We start from the raw sequence: 19,639 nt of genomic DNA, 5'->3' as shown, positions 1-19,639 counted from the left end.
TGTTTTTGTATTGTCTAGGGTGGTTGTATGGTTTAGGGGGTTAAGTAGAGTAGATGGGTTTGTGTTTGAGTGTAGGTGTCTAGCTGTGTCTATGGTTGCCTGAATGGTTCTCAATCAGAGACAGATGTCATTAATTTGTCTCTGATTGGGAGCCATATTTAAGGCAGCCATAGGCATCATGCATTTGTGGGTAATTGTCTATGTTGAACGTAAGTAGTTTGTGTGTGCACTTGCGTTTGTAGCTTCACGGTCGTTTGTTGTTTTGTATAAGTGTTTCGTGTTACGTCTTCGTCTAATAAAAAGAAGATGTATTCATATCACGCTGCGCCTTGGTCCACTCATTCACGTCAAGATGACCGTGACACTGGCATCCTTCTTTCGTTACACACAGGTGTTTGGAAATGCTAGAGATAGCTAATTAGATAAAGTGGTCACCTCTCTCCGTATACAAGCGCTGTAACATGGACATATGGCTGTGTAGGAACCCTAACCCTATAATGGTGTGTAGTAATTTAACTTTTTAGTTTTTTGAAAATTATTTCTTGTCGATATGAAAGTTCCAAATGTTTCCAAAACTGCATTGCAAGAGAGGCATATTGATGTTTAGACAGAACTTCAGGGCAGCGTCGGAGAGTAAATGCATTTTCCCTGTTCGGCAGACACATTTGTGAATAGACGGTATATGTTTAGCATTACCATAAATGAATGGGTTAAGGTTCAGGCTGTCCAGTAGGTCTTCTACATGGATGTGCAGGAAATAGTTGGAGAAAGTGGAGCTGAGGAAGCTATGACAGTGGATACACCGCAGCCTGTGGAGATTCAAGCGGGTATTCAGCAGTTGAGGGAAACTGATACATTGATTGTGAAGAAGGTGGATTTTGTGGTGTTTATTGCTCATGTGATTAATTGTACTGCCCAAACAAACGAAGTCAAAAATGTTTTACGTAATTGTGTCATTGGCTGAAAGGTTTTGGGGTCATCAGGAACTAACTAGCTAGCACATAATGTTCTGCGAACCAAATTTTCTTAGAGCTTGGTGAGAGCATGGTTGTTCTATGGTTACTGTATTTTTCATACTACCTTCCCACAACTTTCTGCGAATGGTGCAGGATGGTCGCTTGGCTTTGGATTATTCTGAGCACATTTAATGAACTAGATAAATATATATTTTCTTGGTTTTTCATTACGTTCAATTTTGGTAATGTTCTAGGAATGTTCAACAACTGGTTTGGCTTTGGGAATGTTTTCAGATAGTTCAGAGAATGCTAAGAAATCAATGTTATTCTGTGGGAATTTCAGTACGTCAGCATAACGTTTCTTACAGGTTCACTTTTTAATCACCACCATTAAGTCAGGAGTCCTATTTGACTCAGCCATGCCTCATTGCCCGTCCAACATTTCCTCATCTCCCACCCCTTCTAATGCGACTATCCCTGATGCTCCTCCATCTTTTTCCCCTGACCAGCTACAAAGTTTCTTCCTGCAGGCAGTCACTGAGTCCGAGGTGTTAAAGGAGCTCCTTAAACTTCACCCCAAAAGAACATCTGAGTCAGATGGTTTAGATCCTTTCTTCTTTAAGGTTGCAGCACCTATCATCGCCAAGCCTATCTGACCTTTTTAACCTGTCTTTCCTCTCCGGAGAGGTTCCCATTGCTTGGAAGGCAGCCTTTATTTCAAGGGGGAGATCAGGCTGATCCTAACTTTTCTAGGCCTATTTCTATTTTGCCATGTTTATCAAAAGTGTTGGAAAAACCTGTCAATAATCAACTAACTGGTTTTATTGATGTCTATAGTATTCTCTCTGGTATGCAATCTGGTTTCCGCTCAGGTTATGGATGTGTCACTGCAACCTTAAAGGTCCTAAATGATGTCACCATTGCCCTTGATTCTGAGCAATGTTGTGCTGCTATTTTTATTTGGCCAAAACTTTTGATATGGTAGACCATACCATTCTTGTGTGCCGGCTAAGGATTATTGGTGTCTCTGGCCTCTCCCCAGATTTTGTGTTAAACGCTCTACAACAAAGCTCTCTTCGTGTCTCTGCCCTTAACCTTGCTCTGAAAACCTCTAAAACAAAGGTCATGTGGTTTGGTAAGAAGAATGCCCCTTTTCCCGCCAGTGTGATTACTACCTCTGAGGGTTTAGAGCTTTAGGTAGTCAACTCATACAAGTACTTGGGACTATGGCTAGATGGTACACTGTCCTTCTCTAAGCACATATCAAAATTGCAGGCTAAGGTTAAATCTAGACATGGTTTCCTCTATTGTAATCGCTCGTCTTTCACCCCAGCTGCCAAACTAACCCTGATTCAGATGACCATCCTAACCATGTTAGACTACGGAGATGTAATTTATAGATCGGCAGGTAAGGGTGCTCTCGAGCAGCTAGATGCTCTTTACCATTTGGCCATCAGATTTTCCACAAATGCTCCTTATAGGACACATCACTGCACTCAATACTCCTCTGTTAACTGGTCATCTCTGTATACCCGTCGCAAGACCCACTGGTTGATGCTTATTTATAAAACCCTCTTAGGTCTCACTCCCCCTTATCTGAGATACCTACTGCAGCCCTCATCCTTCACATACAACACCCGTTCTGCCAGTCACATTCTGTTAAAGGTCCCCAAAGCACACATCCCTGGGTCGCTCCTCTTTTCAGTTCGCTCAAACTGGACAGTTCTATCTCCATCTCTTCATTCAAAGATTCAACCATGGACACTCTTACTGACAGTTGTGGCTGCTTCACGTGATGAATTGTTGTCTATACCTTCTTGCCTTTGTGCTGTTGTCTGTGCCAAATAATGTTTGTACCATGTTTTGTGCTGCTACCATGTTGTGCTGCTGTGATGTTGTGTTGCTACCATGTTGTCATGTGTTTTTGCTACCATGTTGTGTTGTCATGTGTTGCTGCCATGCTATGTTGTTGTCTTAGGTCTCTCTTTATGTAGTGTTGTGGTGTCTCTCTTGTCGTGATGTGTGTTTTGTCCTATATTTTAGTTTTATCCCAGCCCCCGTTCCACAGGAAGCCTTTTGCCTTTTGGTAGGCTGTCATTGTAAAAATAAAAAAAATCTTAACTGACTTGCCTAGTTAAATAAAGGTTAAATAAAAATAAATAAAAACGTATGGTTCTATTTAAAGTTATGTTCTCAAATTGTTCCAAGAACGTTAAGAAACAATGTTTGTCTGTGGTAATTTCAGTATTTCCACAGAACATTCCACACAAGTTCCCATGTGGTTCTATTTAATGTCTCTTTTTTTTTTACTACATTCTGGGAACCTCCCAGGATAGGAACCAGAGTAAAACGTTTTAAGAACATCCCTGCAAACTAAAAATAAACATTACCAGAACAGGCAACATTTTCACTTGTGTTCTCCGAATGTTTAAAACATTTTCAGTGTTACGGGTCAGGAAAAGTATGGCTTCGTTTCCACAACCAATGTGAAACCAAAAACATACGTTCCCACAACTTCCAAAGAACCAAATGTGCTAGATGGGTAACAGCTGAAACATTGCAGGGAATACTGTCAGAAGATGTTTGCCCCTCCCAGGCCCTTGAGCCTGTGGGATGTTATCGTGAATGGAATGTGACTGAAGGAATGGGATAGGTTTTTGATTGATCTATTTTCCATTCCCTTACAAAAAAAGATTGCCGTTTTGAAAGTGCAGTAAAAATGAAGTAACTGCAGTCGACTGTGGTATTTTGGATGCAGTAATTGCAGAATAACTGCAGTGTACTGCAGTTGAACTGTGGTTATACTGCACTCTAATTCCAGTTACATTGCAAAATTACTGCAATAAAAAAACGGTGTTTTTTCCGACGCAGTATTTGCCGCATAGTGCAGTTATACTGCACTCTGACCGCAATCCTCTTTCGTCGGGGTTTTTTCCGCATTTTGTTTCCTTCCTGTTCACTACTCGTACAGTAGGTGGCGGCATGCACGTTGCATTTCTGCAAACGCCATTATAGCAGAGAAGAAGAAAAAGGTCAACATTCCAAGATGGCAGGGCGCTGTGTGCTTGGGTACATATGGACCTCTCTTTCTGGGTTTAAATGTGTGGCCAGCAGCAGCAATATGAGTGCCTTTCAGAGGAAAACAAGATGCTCTCGGTTTTTGGAAATATTCAAAGCAGAGGAATTCGACACAGTGAGTTTCTTGTTGAATCCTGTTGTAGCCATATGACAGTTCACTCTGCTAGCGTTGGAAATTGTAGCTAGCTAAAATAGCGCACCCATTTAGTTATCTTTGCCCTTCGATAATGATTATTTAAGGCATCAAAGGTTAAAGGCATAATTGTGTTAGTTGATAATAAGTTAGATCATTTGAACGACCATGTTGCAGTTGCATGAACTAGCAGTATATCATCTAAACTAGCTTGTCGGTGTTGTGCCGAAATGCTCCCCCCTGCCAAAATCTCCCCTTCGCTAAACTAGCTTGTCGGTGTTGTGCCGAAATGCTCCCCCCTGCCAAAATCTCCCCCTTCGCTGAACGCGTACGCACTCAATTCTTCATCGCTGTGACATCCTTGCTAGTTGAGATTTCTGTTCATGTTAGGCTGCGTTTCATTTTTTTTTTTATGTCGGTTTGATCGCGGCGAGGCACTTGTAATGTCTGCAGTTTTCGGTTTGGCTATTTGTTTCAAGTTTATCAGTCTATAAATAAATCTCTTTGCCAAAATTCGTCATCTCTACAATGTCTTATTTGAGTAGTAGTTGTTCTGAAAGCAGACACATGCACATTTGTGGCCTGCTGGAGGTCATTTTGCAGGGCTCTGGCAGTGCTCCTCCTTGCACAAAGGCGGAGGTAGCGGTCCTGCTGCTGGGTTGTTGCCCTCCTACGGCCTCCTCCACGTCTCCTGATGTACTGGCCTGTCTCCTGGTAGCGCCTCCATGCTCTGGACACTACGCTGACAGACACAGCAAACCTTCTTACCACAGCACGCATTGATGTGCCATCCTGGATGAGCTACACTACCTGAGCCACTTGTGTGGGTTGTAGACTCCGTCTCATGCTACCACTAGAGTGAAAGCACCGCCAGCATTCAAAAGTGACCAAAACATCAGCCAGGAAGCATAGGAACTGAGAAGTGGTCTGTGGTCACCACCTGCAGAACCACTCCTTTATTGGGGGTGTCTTGCTAATTGCCTATAATTTCCACCTTTTGTTAATTCCATTTGCACAACAGCATGTGAAATTTATTGTCAATCAGTGTTGCTTCCTAAGTGGACAGTTTGATTTCACAGAAGTGTGATTGACTTGGAGTTACATTGTGTTGTTTAAGTGTTCCCTTTATTTTTTTGAGCAGTGTATTTAAAACATGAAATACATTTCTTGAATTACAATTATTTCATTATCAGACAAAGTGGATGATGCTACCTTTGAAATATTACTGCTTATACAAATTCGTACTCGTAAAAATGTGCCTTCAGAAGTGAACAAGCAATTGCCCAGTTAGTGTCTTCCTCATTATTGTCCATCTCCCCACAGAAGTGGCACAGTTGGCTCAGGTCATCTAGCAAAACATAATGTTGAGTAGTCTATACATCTTTACATGTATTTTTTCAGAGCGAACAGGGAACAAGGGTATAGTATAGGTTTCTTGTAACACAATTATTTAAAGACATGTGTTTAAGTGGCCATCTATTCAGAAGTTGGATGAAAGATGGCCTTGAAAGATCCATATAAATGTTTATTTTTTTTCATCTACAATTAAATTAGAAATGGAAATTCCAGTGTTTTGGAGGAGAGTGACTGCTATTTCTTCTCTCATGATATTAACGTCTTTGTCCATATTTGAAAAGACAATCGACTCCTCCTTCAGAATACATTCAGAAAAATGTGATGGGCATTTCAGTTTTCCCCAACAAAATTGTTACATTTAAGATTATAATTTGCAAGTATACAACGACACAGCTATAATATAATTTGACAGTTCTGTTTTGCCTTTAGTCAGTATACTTTCAGTAGGTTAATTGTGCATTACTTACAGTTGAAGTCAGAAGTTTACATATACCTTAGCCAAATACATTTAAACTCAGTTTTTCACAATGCCTGACATTTTAATCCTAGTAAAAATTCCCTGTCGTAGGTCAGTTAGGATCACCACTTTATTTTAAGAATGTGAAATGTCAGAATAATAGAGTGATTTATTTCAGCTTTTATTTCTTTCATCACATTCCCAGTGGGTCAGAAGTTTACATACACTCAATTAGTATTTGATTGGCATTGTCTTTAAATAGTTTAACTTGGGTCAAACGTTTTGGGTAGCCTTCCACAAGCACCCCACAATAGGTTGGGTGAATTTTGGCCCATTCCTCCTGACAGAGCTGGTGTAACTGAGTCAGGTATGTAGGCCGCCTCGCTCGCACACGCTTTTTTAGTTCTGCCCACAAATTTTCTATAGGATTGAGGTCAGGGCTTTGTGATGGCCACTCCCAATACCTTGACTTTGTTGTCCTTAAGCCATTTTGCCACAACTTTGCAAGTATGCTTGGGGTCATTGTCCATTTGGAAGAGTCATTTGCGACCAAGCTTTAACCTCTCTAGGATATGTGGGACGCTAGCGACATCCAGTGAAAATGTAGAGCGCCAAATTCAAATAAATTACTATAAAATTTTAACTCTCATGAAATCACACATGCAATACACCAAATTAAAGCTACACTTGTTGTGAATCCAGCCAACGTGTCAGATTTCAAAAAGGCTTTACGACGAAAGCACACCAAACGATTATGATAGGTCAGTACATAGCCACAGAAAAACACAGCCATTTTTCCAGCCAAAGAGAGGAGTCACAAAAAGCATAAATAGAGAGAAAATGAATCACTAACCTTTGATCTTCATCAGATGACACTCATAGGACTTCATGTTCGATAAAGTTCATATTTATATCCAAAAATCTCCGTTTACATTGGCGCCATGTTCAGAAATGCCTCCAAAATATCCGGAGAAATTGCAGAGAGCCACGTCAAATAACAGAAATACTCATCATAAACTTTGATGAAAGATACATGTTTTACATAGGATTAAAGATACACTTGTTCTTAATGCAACCGCTGTGTCAGATTTCAAAAAGCTTTACAGCAAAACACAATATTCAATCATCTGAAAACAGCGTTCAGCCACAAAAGCAAGCCATACAGTTACCCGCCAAATTGTGCAGTCAACAAAACTCATAAAAAGCATTATAAATCTTCACTTACCTTTGCTGATCTTCGTCGGAATGCACTCCCAGGACTCCCAGTTCCACAAGAAATGTTAGTTTGGTTCGGTTATGTCCATTTATGTCCAAATAGCTATTTTCGTTAGCGTGTTTGGTAAACAAATCCAACGTCAGGAAGCGCGTTCACTAAAAGCTGACAATGTCCAAAAGTTCCGCAACAGTCCGTAGAAACATGTCAAACGATGATTTGAATCAATCTTTAGAATGTTTTTAACATAAATCTTGAATAACGTTCCAACCGGAGAATTACATTGACTTCAGATGAGCGATGGAACAGAGCTCCCTCTCATGTGAACGTGCATGGTGAAAGCATGGTCAGGTCATGGCGGACCTGACTAATTCCCCTCTCATTCGGACCCCCTTCACAGTAGAGGCATCAGACAAGGTTCTACAGACTGTTGACATCTAGTGGAAGCCGTAGGAAGTGCAAACAGATCGATATCCTACAGTGTTTTCAATAGGCGATGAGTTGAAAACCAGGAACAGAGCCCTCTTTTGGGATGGCAGTATAACCTTTCAAGTTTAGACAGACACACACACATTACATGCACACATATTACACACATGTATGTGTTCACATGTATATTCTGTATTATGTATTTCTTAGTACTGCCTTAGCGGCTCTTACCGTCACAGTCCAGTGGTTGTGTTCATTGATGATGCCAATAATGTACTTGTACATCATTGGATCAATCTGAAATTTAAAACGGCAAGGATAGTTGCTTGAGTTCAAAATCTGTCAAATATAACATATAATATTTTGAGAATAATCCAACCAACCTTAAGTTTTGATTTCTTGCTCCCCCAAATGCCAGTCATTTTAAAGGTGTCATTGTAGAAAGCTTGCTCGGTTGACTGCCTTTTTAAAATTCCGCACCAGATGGAACATGTAGGCATTGATGGTCTGACAGAAAAAAAGACTGAAGGTAAATCTGTTACATGGAAAAACAACAATTTAGGTTTTCCTCATAAATACACAGATTAATCACACACATACAGTGTTTACATATACTGTATGTGCAACACAGTCTTACCTCACTTTCCAACTCCATATTTGGACCAGTTCTGTTGATCATGATAAAATGTTTATATGGGCCGATTCTAGACAACAGCACATAAACATATTTTCCTCCCCAAGCCTCTGCAACACCTGGAAAATGTACCTGAAGGTGTACTGAGCAATACAAATGGATCAACCTGACAAGATTACATACATACATTTGTTTATATCAGTAGCTGCTGCTGGTGTGGTGGAGGCCGCTGATGTGGAGGCCGCTGGTGTGGTGGTTGTGGAGGCCGCTGGTGTGGTGGTTGTGGAGGCTGCACAACTACAAATACCTAGGTGTCTGGCTAGACTGTAAACTCTCCTTCCAGACTCATATCAAACATCTCCAATCCAAAATCAAATCTAGAATCGGCTTTCTATTTCGCAACAAAGCCTCCTTCACTCACGCCGCAAACTTACCGAAGTAAAACTGACTATCCTACCGATCCTCGAATTCGGCGATACAAAATAGCTTCCAATACTCTACTCAGCAAACTGGATGCAGTCTATCACAGTGCCATCCATTTTGTTACCAAAACCCCTTATACCACCCACCACTGCGACCTGTATGCTCTAGTCGGCTGGCCCTCGCTACATATTCGTCGCCAGACCCACTGGCTCCAGGTCATCTATAAGTCTATGCTAGGTAAAGCTCCGCCTTACCTCAGCTCACTGGTCACGATAACAACACCCACCCGTAGCACGCGCTCCAGCAGGTATATCTCACTGGTCAACCCCAAAGCCAGCACCTCCTTTGGCCGCCTTTCCTTCCAGTTCTCTGCTGCCAGTGACTGGAACGAATTGCAAAAATCGCTGAAGCTGGAGACTTACATTTCCCTCACTAACTTTAAACATCAGCTATCTGAGCAGCTAACCGATCGCTGCAGCTGTACATAGTCCATCTGTAAATAGTCCACCCATAAATAGTCCACCCAATCTACCTACCTCATCCCCATATTGTTTTTATTTACTTTTCTGCTCTTTTGCACACCAGTATCACTACTTGCACATCATCATCTGCTCATCTATCACTACAGTGTTAATCCGCTCAATTGTAATTACTTCGCTACTATGGCCTATTTATTGCCTTACCTCCTCACGCCATTTGCACACACTGTATATAGACTTTCTTTTTTTCTATTGCATTATTGACTGTACGCTTGTTTATTCCATGTGTAACTCTGTGATGTTTGTGTCGCACTGCTTTGCTTTATCTTGGCCAGGTCGCAGTTGTAAATGAGAGCTTGTTCTCAACCAGCCTACCTGGTTAAATAAAGGTAAAATAACATTTTTTTTAACTTGCCGGTGTGGTGGTTCTGGAGGCTGCTGATTTTTATTTTATGAGGGTTCCGACGAGTCTCCTCTGAGGCCTCTGGTGTTCCACGCTTATTTTAGGGAAGATTACCCCCTTGTCATCTTCCAAGTCCGCGCTTTTCCCTTCGAGACCTCGAATCGTATATGGCCGAGATAGTTGGGATCTAGTTTGCCCCATTTCCTCTGCACTCATGTTGACTTACATATTTGAACTTTATTTTTCGCCCAGAGTACAAATTTTTGGAATTATTATAATTTTATTATTACTACTGTATCTACATTCTTAACTAAAACAGATTTTTATTTTTTTTTTATGTAGAAAAAGCCATAATAGGGAAAAGCACGACAGGGGGAAGCTTTTCGGCACAACACCGGTTTGTTATGAAACACTGCTTGACTGACATGTCCTGGATTGTAGCTATACTAACTTTGACATTGACTATGTTGTTTGTGTTAACAGTCGTGGAAAAGAAAGAAGGCAAAACAACAATAGTAAGTGACAAGCTTGCTAACCTGTTGGTTCATCATTGTACACTGTTTGAGTGGCGATGTGTTCTCTTACTTTAGCTATGTTGTGGATTACTGCATTTGAGTCAATACTAGTCAATACGGTATCCACACACTTCAGGATATAAAGTATAATACAAGCTCTATACCATTGTGTTAAGTATGAACACTTATCTAGATGGCTAGTAAATGTGACATTTACAGTAGATTGATGGAAGTATTTGTGCTGTGCTTATTTATTAATTGACCAGCATTGCATTATTTTCTCAGATTGAGGGAACAACTGAGGATACCCCAAGCAGAACACAGCCACCCAACGCTACAGCCCAGTGCCCCATCTATCGATGGAACCTGCAGAACAAATACAACTACACAGTAAGTGTTTCAATGATACCTGACTGCATACTTACTGCCTCTCGACTGTTCTGCCAGAATAACAGAGTGAGATGAACAGTGCTGGTCCACACTCACATCTGCCATGTCTCATGCATTTTATGTCAATATGTGTGCCTGTTCTATCAGCGCAGACGTACAGTAATTCCCTGTGTTTGTATTTGTTAGGATGTCCTGTTGCTCAGTCAGTTCATCAGGTCTGATGGAGGAATGCTGCCTCGTAGAGTCACTGGTCTCTGTGCCCAGGAGCACCGCAAGATCGCCATCTGTGTGCAGATGGCTCACAGAGCAGGTACGATGCTGTGTGTCTGCTCTGGATGCACAACTATTGTGAAATGTATTATCTTCAAAGTGGTAAAAGTACTCTCTCTTTTCTACTCCAGGTCTGCTCCCAGATCACAAACCAACACTACCAGAGGGTCACATCCCAAAGAAGCCCAAGCCACAGCTCAACAGGTAACGAGTGTGTTTGACCCCATCAGTATCTACCCTCTCACACCTGTATTGTTTCTTGTTAGACCTCTCATTACATTACCTTTCAACTAACTCTTGTGCATCCTCTCTCTGACTAACTCACACCTGTGTTGTTGCATCACAGATATCTGACTCGCTGGTCCATTGATTCAGTGAAGCCCATCTATAGGACGGGGCTGAAGTGGTGTAAAAACCGCATCTCAGTCGGCCACCCAGCTCTCAGAAACAATGTACAGTATGGCAAAAAAATCCTCTACCTGAAACATTGATGACCTGGGGGCATGTCAACTCACAGCAGCAGGAGTCAGTGTGGGCGGGACAGAGATGGGGTACAACAGTTCTATTGGACGTCCTTCCTTGTAGTACTCCTGGCCCATTTGGAGCTCCATTGACTTTGAGAACTAGCCATTGGAAAAGCTGGGGGAGCATCTGTATTTGTCCAGCCTATTTATCTATTGGTGGACATCGCCCATTGGAAACCCATTCTGTCATTTGACCTTTTTGAAGATGCCCTGAAACAAAACTATTAAACTCCACATTTAGGGGCTCTATTCAATCCGCATCGCGGCAGTTCAGCTCTACAGCGTGATTGACATTTTAAAGGCAATGTTCCAGCTTTACCAGAGACTGCATTCACGGTAACCGCTGCATATGTCAGCTCAATCGGGCATTACCTTTACATTTCTATTGCGGAATCTGTAACGCTTCAGCAATACAGATTGAATAGAGCCCTTGCTGTAAAATCAATTGGGTCAGTATTGCACTGTTTTGATGTAGGTGGGATGTTGTACTTCAAGACAACACAGATGTGCAAATAAAACGGATCTGCTTTTTCTCCCTCCACCATGTGTGTTTGCATGAGTGTGGAAGTAAGCATTTACTGGGCCTATTGACAGAAATGAACCAAGTGCATGTGGAGGTAAATCACAAATAATTAATGATTTTAGTTTGTTTATTTACTTTAAATAACAGTAAAGAAACATCTCTTGCATAAATAGAACTGTTTTGGTTGGGGATAGAACACTGCTTGCTCAGATGAGAGGTTTATGATGATTCTCAGTTTAGATAAGTGGTAGGTGTTGGCTCCAGCTCTGGATCTCACTGGCTCTTTAAAGCATGAAGGGCAGGTCCAAGTTCTTCAGTCCGTCGCCCATGTAGATGTATCCGTGCTGGGGGGTCATGGGTACGTGGAACGAGGTCAGGCCCAGCCACAGCATGCTACGGATCACACACACTGTGCTGCCACGCTCAAACTGCAAACTCCACGACCCTATACACACAAGTATATGGGTTATGAAGATTATCACACAAACTGCTGCTCGTCCATGACCTTTCATAAACAGAGACCATGTACAGGTCTCACATTACTCCCTCATTCATTGAATCCACTCTTCCCTATGTAAAGAAGTCTACACAGCAAAAAGGTAACAGTTGGCTGATAGCTCAATAATTTAGAAGGGTTTACTAAGTCCTTTCCCTGACTCTAAATATCAGGGTGGCCTGGCGGAGCAGCTGTCTGCTCATGGCCATCACCCATAGCCAGAGAACACTGTTCATGCTGAATGGGAGCCTAGCAGAATTCTCTCACCGCAGATTCACTGCACCATTAATCAGGAGGCTCCAGGACTTCTGCCTTGGAAATAATTAATTAATCTGTAACCTCCCAATTATCAAAGCATTAAACATGAAATGAAACCTTGTGCCAGAGCTATCTAGGAACAGCGATTCCAGTAAATTGTGTCAGTTTTTTTTATACTGTTTTTCTCTCATATTTCAGTTTCACAATGCTATGGGGTGGGAAATTAATTGAAACCTTTTGCAAGAGATATCTAGAAACAGAGATTCCAGAAATAGGGTCTATTGGGAGGTGTTTGACAATGCTCTTTGTCTATGGGGAGAGATTCATCTTCCATGACCCAAAGACACTCTTGCCAGGTTGATGTGATTTGGGAAGCTGTTCAGTGATGGTGTCCAGATAAGTGTACTTTCCACTGAAACACACTGGCGGTTTCAAACTCACACGTGGCGTAGGGAGGAACCCAATGGGAGAACAGGCATGGAAGGGGTATTGGCATAAATCAGAAGTCGATAACAGCAACTGTTGCCACATACTTCCAGGCAAGTCTGGAGGATCGCTGTGGTGAGAGGGGTAGCTTCACTCAGAGATACCAGAGGAAAGCACTTTCGGTGGAGATCCATCATTTTGTCCTTAAACTGTCTTTAGTCTGGGTCTCTCGCTCCCTTCAGCAAAGGCTTGAGGCCTGGCCCTTAAGTTCTCAGTGAGGATGATGCTGTCACTGGGACAGCTGTGTAATGTAAGCTGGTTTGGGAAAGCTTCACGCGCAGGCACACACATTCACACACCGCAGAGATGCTCATCCCTTTGAAATGAACAGCTGTGATGTTTTAGACAGATACTGCTGTGTGAGCCTCTATCACTTTTCCACAGCACCCACACCACAAACAAATTGTGATACATGTCTGTCTAGACAAACTACAGTTTGATATCATCCAGATATAAACTGACAGACTGACCAGGGGAAATCTATGATCCGTTATTGTTGTCACTTGTTAAATCCACTCAAATCGGTGTAGATGAAGGGGAGGAAATGGGTAAAAAAAAAAGATTTAAGCCATAAGACACTTTTGCACACTCTTGGCGTTCTCTCAACCAGCTTCATGAGGAATGATTTTCCAACAGTCTTGAAAGATTTCCCATATGCTGAGCACTTGTTGGCTGCTTTTCATTCACTCTGCGGTCCAACTCATCCCAAACCATCTCAATTGGGTTGAGGTCGGGTGATCTGATGCAGCACCATCACTCTCCTTCTTGGTCAAATAGCCCTTACACAGCCTGGAGGTGTGTTTGGGGTCATTGTCATATTGAAAAACAAATGATAGTCCCACTAAGCGCAAACCAGATGGGATGGTGTATCGCTGCAGAATGCTGTGGTAGCCTTGCTGATTAAGTGTGCCATACTCTGTGTCTCATAAAGATGCGGCGGTTGGAACCAAAAATCTCAAATTTGGACTTATCAGACCAAAGGACAGATTTCCACCGATCTAATGTTTCTTCTTCTTATTGGTGTCCTTTAGTGGTGGTTTCTTTGCAGCAATTATACCATGAAGGCCTGATTCACGCAGTCTCCTCTGAACAGTTGATGTTGAGATGTGTCTGTTACTTGAACTCTGAAGCATTCATTTGGGCTGCGATCTGTGATGCAGTTAACTAGTGAACTTATCCTCTGCAGCAGAGGTAACTCTGTCTTCCTTTCCTGTGGCGGTCCTCATGAGAGCCAGTTTCATCATAGCTCATAGCTCTCATGGTTTTTGGGACTGCACTTGAAGAAACTTTCAAAGTTCTTGAAATTATCCAGATTGACTGACCTTCATGTCTTCAAGTAATGATGGACTGTTGTTTCTCTTTGCTTATTTGAGCTGTTCTTGACATAATATGGACTTGATTTTTTGCCAAATAGGGCTGTCTTCTGTATACCACAACACAACTTATTGGCTCAAATGCATTCAGAAAGAAATAAATTTAATAAGGCACACCTGTTAATTGAAATGCATTCCAGGCAACTACCTCATGAAGCTGGTTGAGAGAATGCCAAGAGTGTGTAAAGCTGTCATCAAGGCAAAGGGTGGCTATTTGAAGAATCTCAAATATAAAATATATTTTGATTTTAACAGTGTTTTGCTTACTACATGATTCCATATGTGTTATTTCATAGTTTTGATGTCTTCACTATTATTCTACAATGTATAAAATAGTAAAACTAAAGAAAAACCCTTGAATGAGTAGATGTGTCCAAACTTTTGACTGGTACTGTATGCATACATACTTTGGATGGTGCCCCTCTTATAAATACAGTGCTGTGAAAAAGTATTTGCGCCCTTTCTACTTTTCTCTACTTTTGCATATTTTTGATACTGAATGTTATCAGATCTTGAAACCAAAACCTAATATTAGATAAAGGGAACCTGAGTGAACAAATACCCAAATACCCATCGGGGATGGCTTACCCTGGATTTCCCTTCAATCTCCACAAGTTAGGTAAATCTGCATTCATTTTTTTGGCACCTATAATGTGAAATTATCTCCAGAAGTCCTTTAAAGTTGTTGGATTTGGTGCCTCTAAGGCAATTCAGATGGATGTTAGAGTGCCTTTTTACTGAAGAATGTATTTGTTTCATATGATTGTGTTTTTCTTTTCGTATTTTGTGTTTGCTTTCTTATGTATGGTGTAATTGATGTGTATATAGATATGTATAGTGTAATTGTTGTTTATTGATGTGTTTGACAAATCATCATTGTAAGTAAGAATTTGTTCTTAATTGACTTACCTGTAGAAATAAAACCATGGTCGAATATGGACCGGGCACACAGGGCACGTGCCCAGGGACCCTGACCTTCAGGAGAACCCCATTGACTAGCAAAATCATTCTCACTCAGATATCATATTAACATGGCATAAGTTATTACCAAATGTGTAGAATTGCAGGAAATGTGCTTTAAAACTGAAACATCTCATCTCCATCCCATGGCAAAATGGGTAGAATTTGAAGGAAATTTGCTGTAAAACTGCAAAGAAAAATCTCTGCCCCATGGCAAAACAAGTAGAATTGCATGAAATGTGTTATAAAATTGCTGTTTTCTCTCCACCCCATAGCAAAATGTGTAGAATTACAAGAAATTAACTTTAAAACTAAAATGTGTCTCTCCATCGTCAAGAGGGGGGCCACTAAAATGTTTTGCAGCGAGGTGGGCCCCCCCCCCAACCAAATCCCGCTTAGGTCCCCCAAAAGGCTAGAGCCGGCCCTGCAGAGGAGGATGCCTTGATAAACTGGGCTGTCAACTGCCAACCTAAATGATCATTAGCGCCAATTAAAAGGCTAGTTTAGTATAATAGAGCGTGACCATTGGACTATTCCCCAGGTCATTTCTGTAAATGAGAATGTGTTCTCAGTCAACTTACCTGGTAAAATAAATAAATAAAAAATCTGAGCATGCCAAATAAAAAATCTGAGCATGCCAAACATTAGTAATCTCATTTTCGTATTACATTTTTGTCTCCCAAGGAACTTGTTCTATTTCTAAAGACAACATGTGGGAAGGAAACCCCACCCATGGGGGGAACGGTAGGATGACTGTAAAGGAGTGGTGTAGTGAGAGATTTGGAACTCTGTTACCTTTGGGGATATCCTCACTCAAAGGATCCAGGAAGTCGATGGAGCGGTTGAGGTCAGCCATCTCCAGGATGGATTTCTTCTTCAGTTTCTGCGGCTCAGTGAAGTGCAGGAAGTAGCTGAGTTTACCCGCCTCCAATGAGGACAGACCTACAGAATAGACAGAACACACAGACTCACTCAGTAACTGATAGTATGATATGATTCTGTCTGTGTATGAAAAAGAAAACGCACTAAAACTTGTGTGTACACTATAGATGCACAATGTGCAGTGTGAGATAAATGATGGTCTGGATTCTGGTTCCAACTTCCAACACACTCTGAGCTAAAAACTACACAGCTGAGTCATCCTCTCGAGCCAGTAACACACACAGCTGTGTCCCATCTCTCCACAATCAGACCACATTCTCAACTGGGAAACACCACACTCTACGTGGAGCCATCCATTTCATTAATAACTTTGAAAAGTAGCTTTACCCTCAAAGCTGCGGTTGGTCTGCACCAGGCCATGGGGACTCTTGATGAAGGCACCGCGTGGGACCACAGACACCTCCTTATCAATGGTGTGGACAGTGGAGGCCAGCCTCTTCTCCTCTTTCACCTTAATCTGCAACACAAACCAAACAACCATTACCAAACATCTGTCACAACACCCAAACAAACTAGTCATCACTCTTCTGCAATAATACCACACACAGTCACGACGGTCATATGAATCTAGTCACTGTACATTAATCACTGACACTTATTAATAAGCAAAACACCATTAGCTCAACATTAAACAATATAATTCGTCACACTTGTCCCCACCATGACTTCCTCCTCCACAGCCTCGTCCCCCTCCCCTTGCCGCCGTATCTCGGTGTGCTCATACTCATGTGAGGGGTCTCCCACGAAGCGACCCTTTGCTGCAGCAGACACTTCCGCTAGCATTGCCTCAGTGGCAGGGGGAAGCAAGTGCCAGTCCACACAGTTGAAACTGGAGTAGGGAAAGGACACAAACACATGTGCAAGAGGGCACACATACACACATAGAGAGAGAACATATTGAATAGGAGAATGGTTCACAACTCCAAAGCCACAAGTGACAACAACAAAATGCAAGCTAGCTATAATAATATGCCTGTAGTAAAATAGATTTGAGGCTCTAAAACTATTTCCTTTGCACCTCTTACCTGTAAAGGCTATTTTTATCCGTCATCTCATCTTCTGAAACCCCTTGTGCAATGAAATAGTCACCCTTTATGCCCAGAATCTTGCCCCAAAACAGGACACGATTGAATTTGTTGTTCCTCTTCAGAATGACCAGGGAAGTCTGCAGGGCAGCTTTTTGCTCACTGCTCAAAGTTAAACCGCTACCAGAAACGAGGTCCAAGGAGTAGTATAAGGTATTGGAGTCCATTGCATGTATAAAGCGTGTCTCAATGAAAAGTAAATACTTTCTATAAAAAGGCAAAATGTTTGGTAACTAGGTTACGTGGGGGACAGCTGCCAAGAACGTCCGGTTGCCAATGTCAACAAATCTCCTTAGTTACGTGTAGTCATAGCAACTGCGGATTGCTCCCCGTCTACAAAGCAGTTGAGCTGCACAAATTAGCTGGAGATTGAATTAGTTCAATTCTCGATCTGATCTTCAACACTTGGCTCTAATTCAGCAACAATCTGCCACGTACTTGTCAGTTAGGCTACCTATCCTCATCAGATATTTCAGTGTTTAGAGTAAAGAATGGGGGAGATTTCCAAGGCCTTTCCTTCAAGTCACAGCCAGAAACCTGTTCTTCTGAGCTCTTGTGAGGTTTCCCAATGCTTTCTGATTAATGGATCTGTCAGTATGAGTTGTTTCTCACCCATTTAGCTGTGGATTGAGTGACAGTTTATACCACTGTGAATCTTGAGCACATGGGACAGGGGGTCATTAATGTTACTGTGTGTGTTTATGTGTGAGCGTGCATCAATGGGTTCATGTCCCTCGATCTGTGTACTTACGTACTTATATAAGATTCATGTCATGTACATAAATAAGTGTGTGTATATAGCCCGCATTTTATATATATTATTGGATTGCCATATTTTCCCACCATCGTAACTTTATAATGGGAGATGGGGAATTCTCAATGCCAAAGGTACACTTTCTTATACAGATGTCTTTAGATCCACAAGCCATAACAGCAGCACAGGAGCTGAGAGGGCCTTCATGAGTTAGAGCACTCCTATGACCCTAACTCATCATAACTTACCAGCTCAAGACAGCTTCTCATCCTCTCACCCGAGTCTGTCTGAGATCTCATGAGGTGCATTTGGGACCGGAAAGAGAGCAGAGAGGATGTAACAGAAAGGAAGAAGAGAGGTATTAGGGAGGAGATGTGAAGAGAGGGATAGGGGTTGAAGAGTGGGGATAAAGAAGGAGAAGAGAGAGATACTATATGGAGAGAAAGCAGGAGTAGCAGGAAACATGAAGAATGTGGGATGGATGATAGAGGGAGGAAATAGACACTCAAATCATTTGAAGTTGTAGCACTGTGGGATGTTGCAGCACTGTAACTTCAGACTGTTCTGTCTTGGTGAATGTTAATGTTCAACACATCTGGCAACTCTGTGGGAACAGTGCTACAACAGCGGCCCCCTTGGGTAGCAGGGGTACATGCCCCTGATAGCAGAGATTAGATTGAAACACTGTCTCTCTTAAAAACAAGAACGCCATCTTCTCATTCCTGCTGAACATGCCCCCTTAAATCACTTGATTCTTTCTTTCAATACTGATTTAGGCTCAGCCCTCCCTACTTCTCTCCTAACCTTTACCATCACAAGCCGAGCAGCAGAACTGACTCTGAAGCAGTTGTTAAGGCTTAGTAGGTAACCCTGTTCTCATAAATCTTGCTCTGTATTCGCTTCCCCTTCTTTCCTGGCTGGCTGTTCCCATGCCTTCCGCGGGCCACCAGAACCTTACCGTTTCCAGGGATCTGTGCGTTTGGTGTAATTGCTGAACAAAAGGACCTGGCAGGCCGGAATCACATGCTACCGCCTCGGTGGAGACTGGAGACTTCAGCCCCCTCCCTCATCCTCCCTCCCTCACCCCATTCCTTGTCCTCCCCCTGGCCCCGACCGCAGCCAGAGAACACAAAGAGACCGAGTGGGGTGACTTTTCCTTTTCCTTTTGTCCCCACAGAACAGCCGTGCATGTGCACACACACTCTCACACAAACTTACACAAATATATACACAGGTGCAGCTTCACATTCTGCATACTGTACATGCAGATGAGCAGGTGCTCACACACAGTCATACCCAAACACACTAACGAAAACTCTCTATGGCTCAGTTGGTAGAGCATGGCACGTGCAATGCCAGGATTGAATGTTTGATTCCCGAGGCTAGCCATACATAAAACAAATTCTGTAAGTTGCTTTGTATAAAAGTGTCTGCTAAGTGTCTGCTAAATGAAACATTGCCCCCACCTCCCTGATCTTGGTGTTGGTGGGCTGTGGTCCCAC

General features: G+C 42.2%; 2 protein-coding genes across 2 annotated transcripts; one reads left to right on the top strand and one right to left on the bottom strand.

Moving 5' to 3' along the window:
- The first annotated feature begins 3,987 nt into the window (after positions 1-3,987).
- On the top strand, positions 3,988-11,801 carry mrps18a (mitochondrial ribosomal protein S18A). The gene is given in 7 exon segments (XM_071413224.1): positions 3,988-4,099; positions 4,102-4,149; positions 10,045-10,076; positions 10,362-10,466; positions 10,653-10,776; positions 10,868-10,940; positions 11,083-11,801. Coding segments are annotated over 7 exon segments (624 nt in total). The 5' UTR covers positions 3,988-4,002; the 3' UTR covers positions 11,228-11,801.
- Positions 11,802-11,892: 91 nt separating this feature from the next.
- rsph9 (radial spoke head component 9) lies at positions 11,893-17,658 on the bottom strand. Its single transcript, XM_071413223.1, has 5 exons — positions 17,324-17,658; positions 16,959-17,127; positions 16,626-16,755; positions 16,152-16,298; positions 11,893-12,228 (listed from the first exon to the last, which is right to left on the bottom strand). The coding sequence occupies exons 1-5, from the start codon at positions 17,548-17,550 to the stop codon at positions 12,068-12,070; spliced, it is 834 nt and encodes a 277-aa protein (XP_071269324.1). The 5' UTR covers positions 17,551-17,658; the 3' UTR covers positions 11,893-12,067.
- Between the last annotated feature and the right edge of the window lie 1,981 nt (positions 17,659-19,639).

This window comes from Salvelinus alpinus, chromosome 8 (assembly GCF_045679555.1).
Source record: "Salvelinus alpinus chromosome 8, SLU_Salpinus.1, whole genome shotgun sequence".
In the NCBI taxonomy this organism is placed as follows: domain Eukaryota; kingdom Metazoa; phylum Chordata; class Actinopteri; order Salmoniformes; family Salmonidae; genus Salvelinus; species Salvelinus alpinus.
Note: the sequence above shows the minus strand (reverse complement) of the source record. Positions and strands in the feature narration are given on the sequence as shown.

What these genes read in the sequence shown, in the direction of transcription:
- rsph9 (XM_071413223.1), bottom strand. Translation starts at nt 17,550, where the DNA reads ATGGACTCCAATACCTTATACTACTCCTTGGACCTCGTTTCTGGTAGC. An exon ending in GATAAAAATAGCCTTTACAG is followed by an intron (nt 17,128 to 17,323) that starts GTAAGAGGTGCA and finishes TCCCTACTCCAG; the next exon opens with TTTCAACTGTGTGGACTGGC. An exon ending in CTGTGGAGGAGGAAGTCATG is followed by an intron (nt 16,756 to 16,958) that starts GTGGGGACAAGT and finishes TTTGTGTTGCAG; the next exon opens with ATTAAGGTGAAAGAGGAGAA.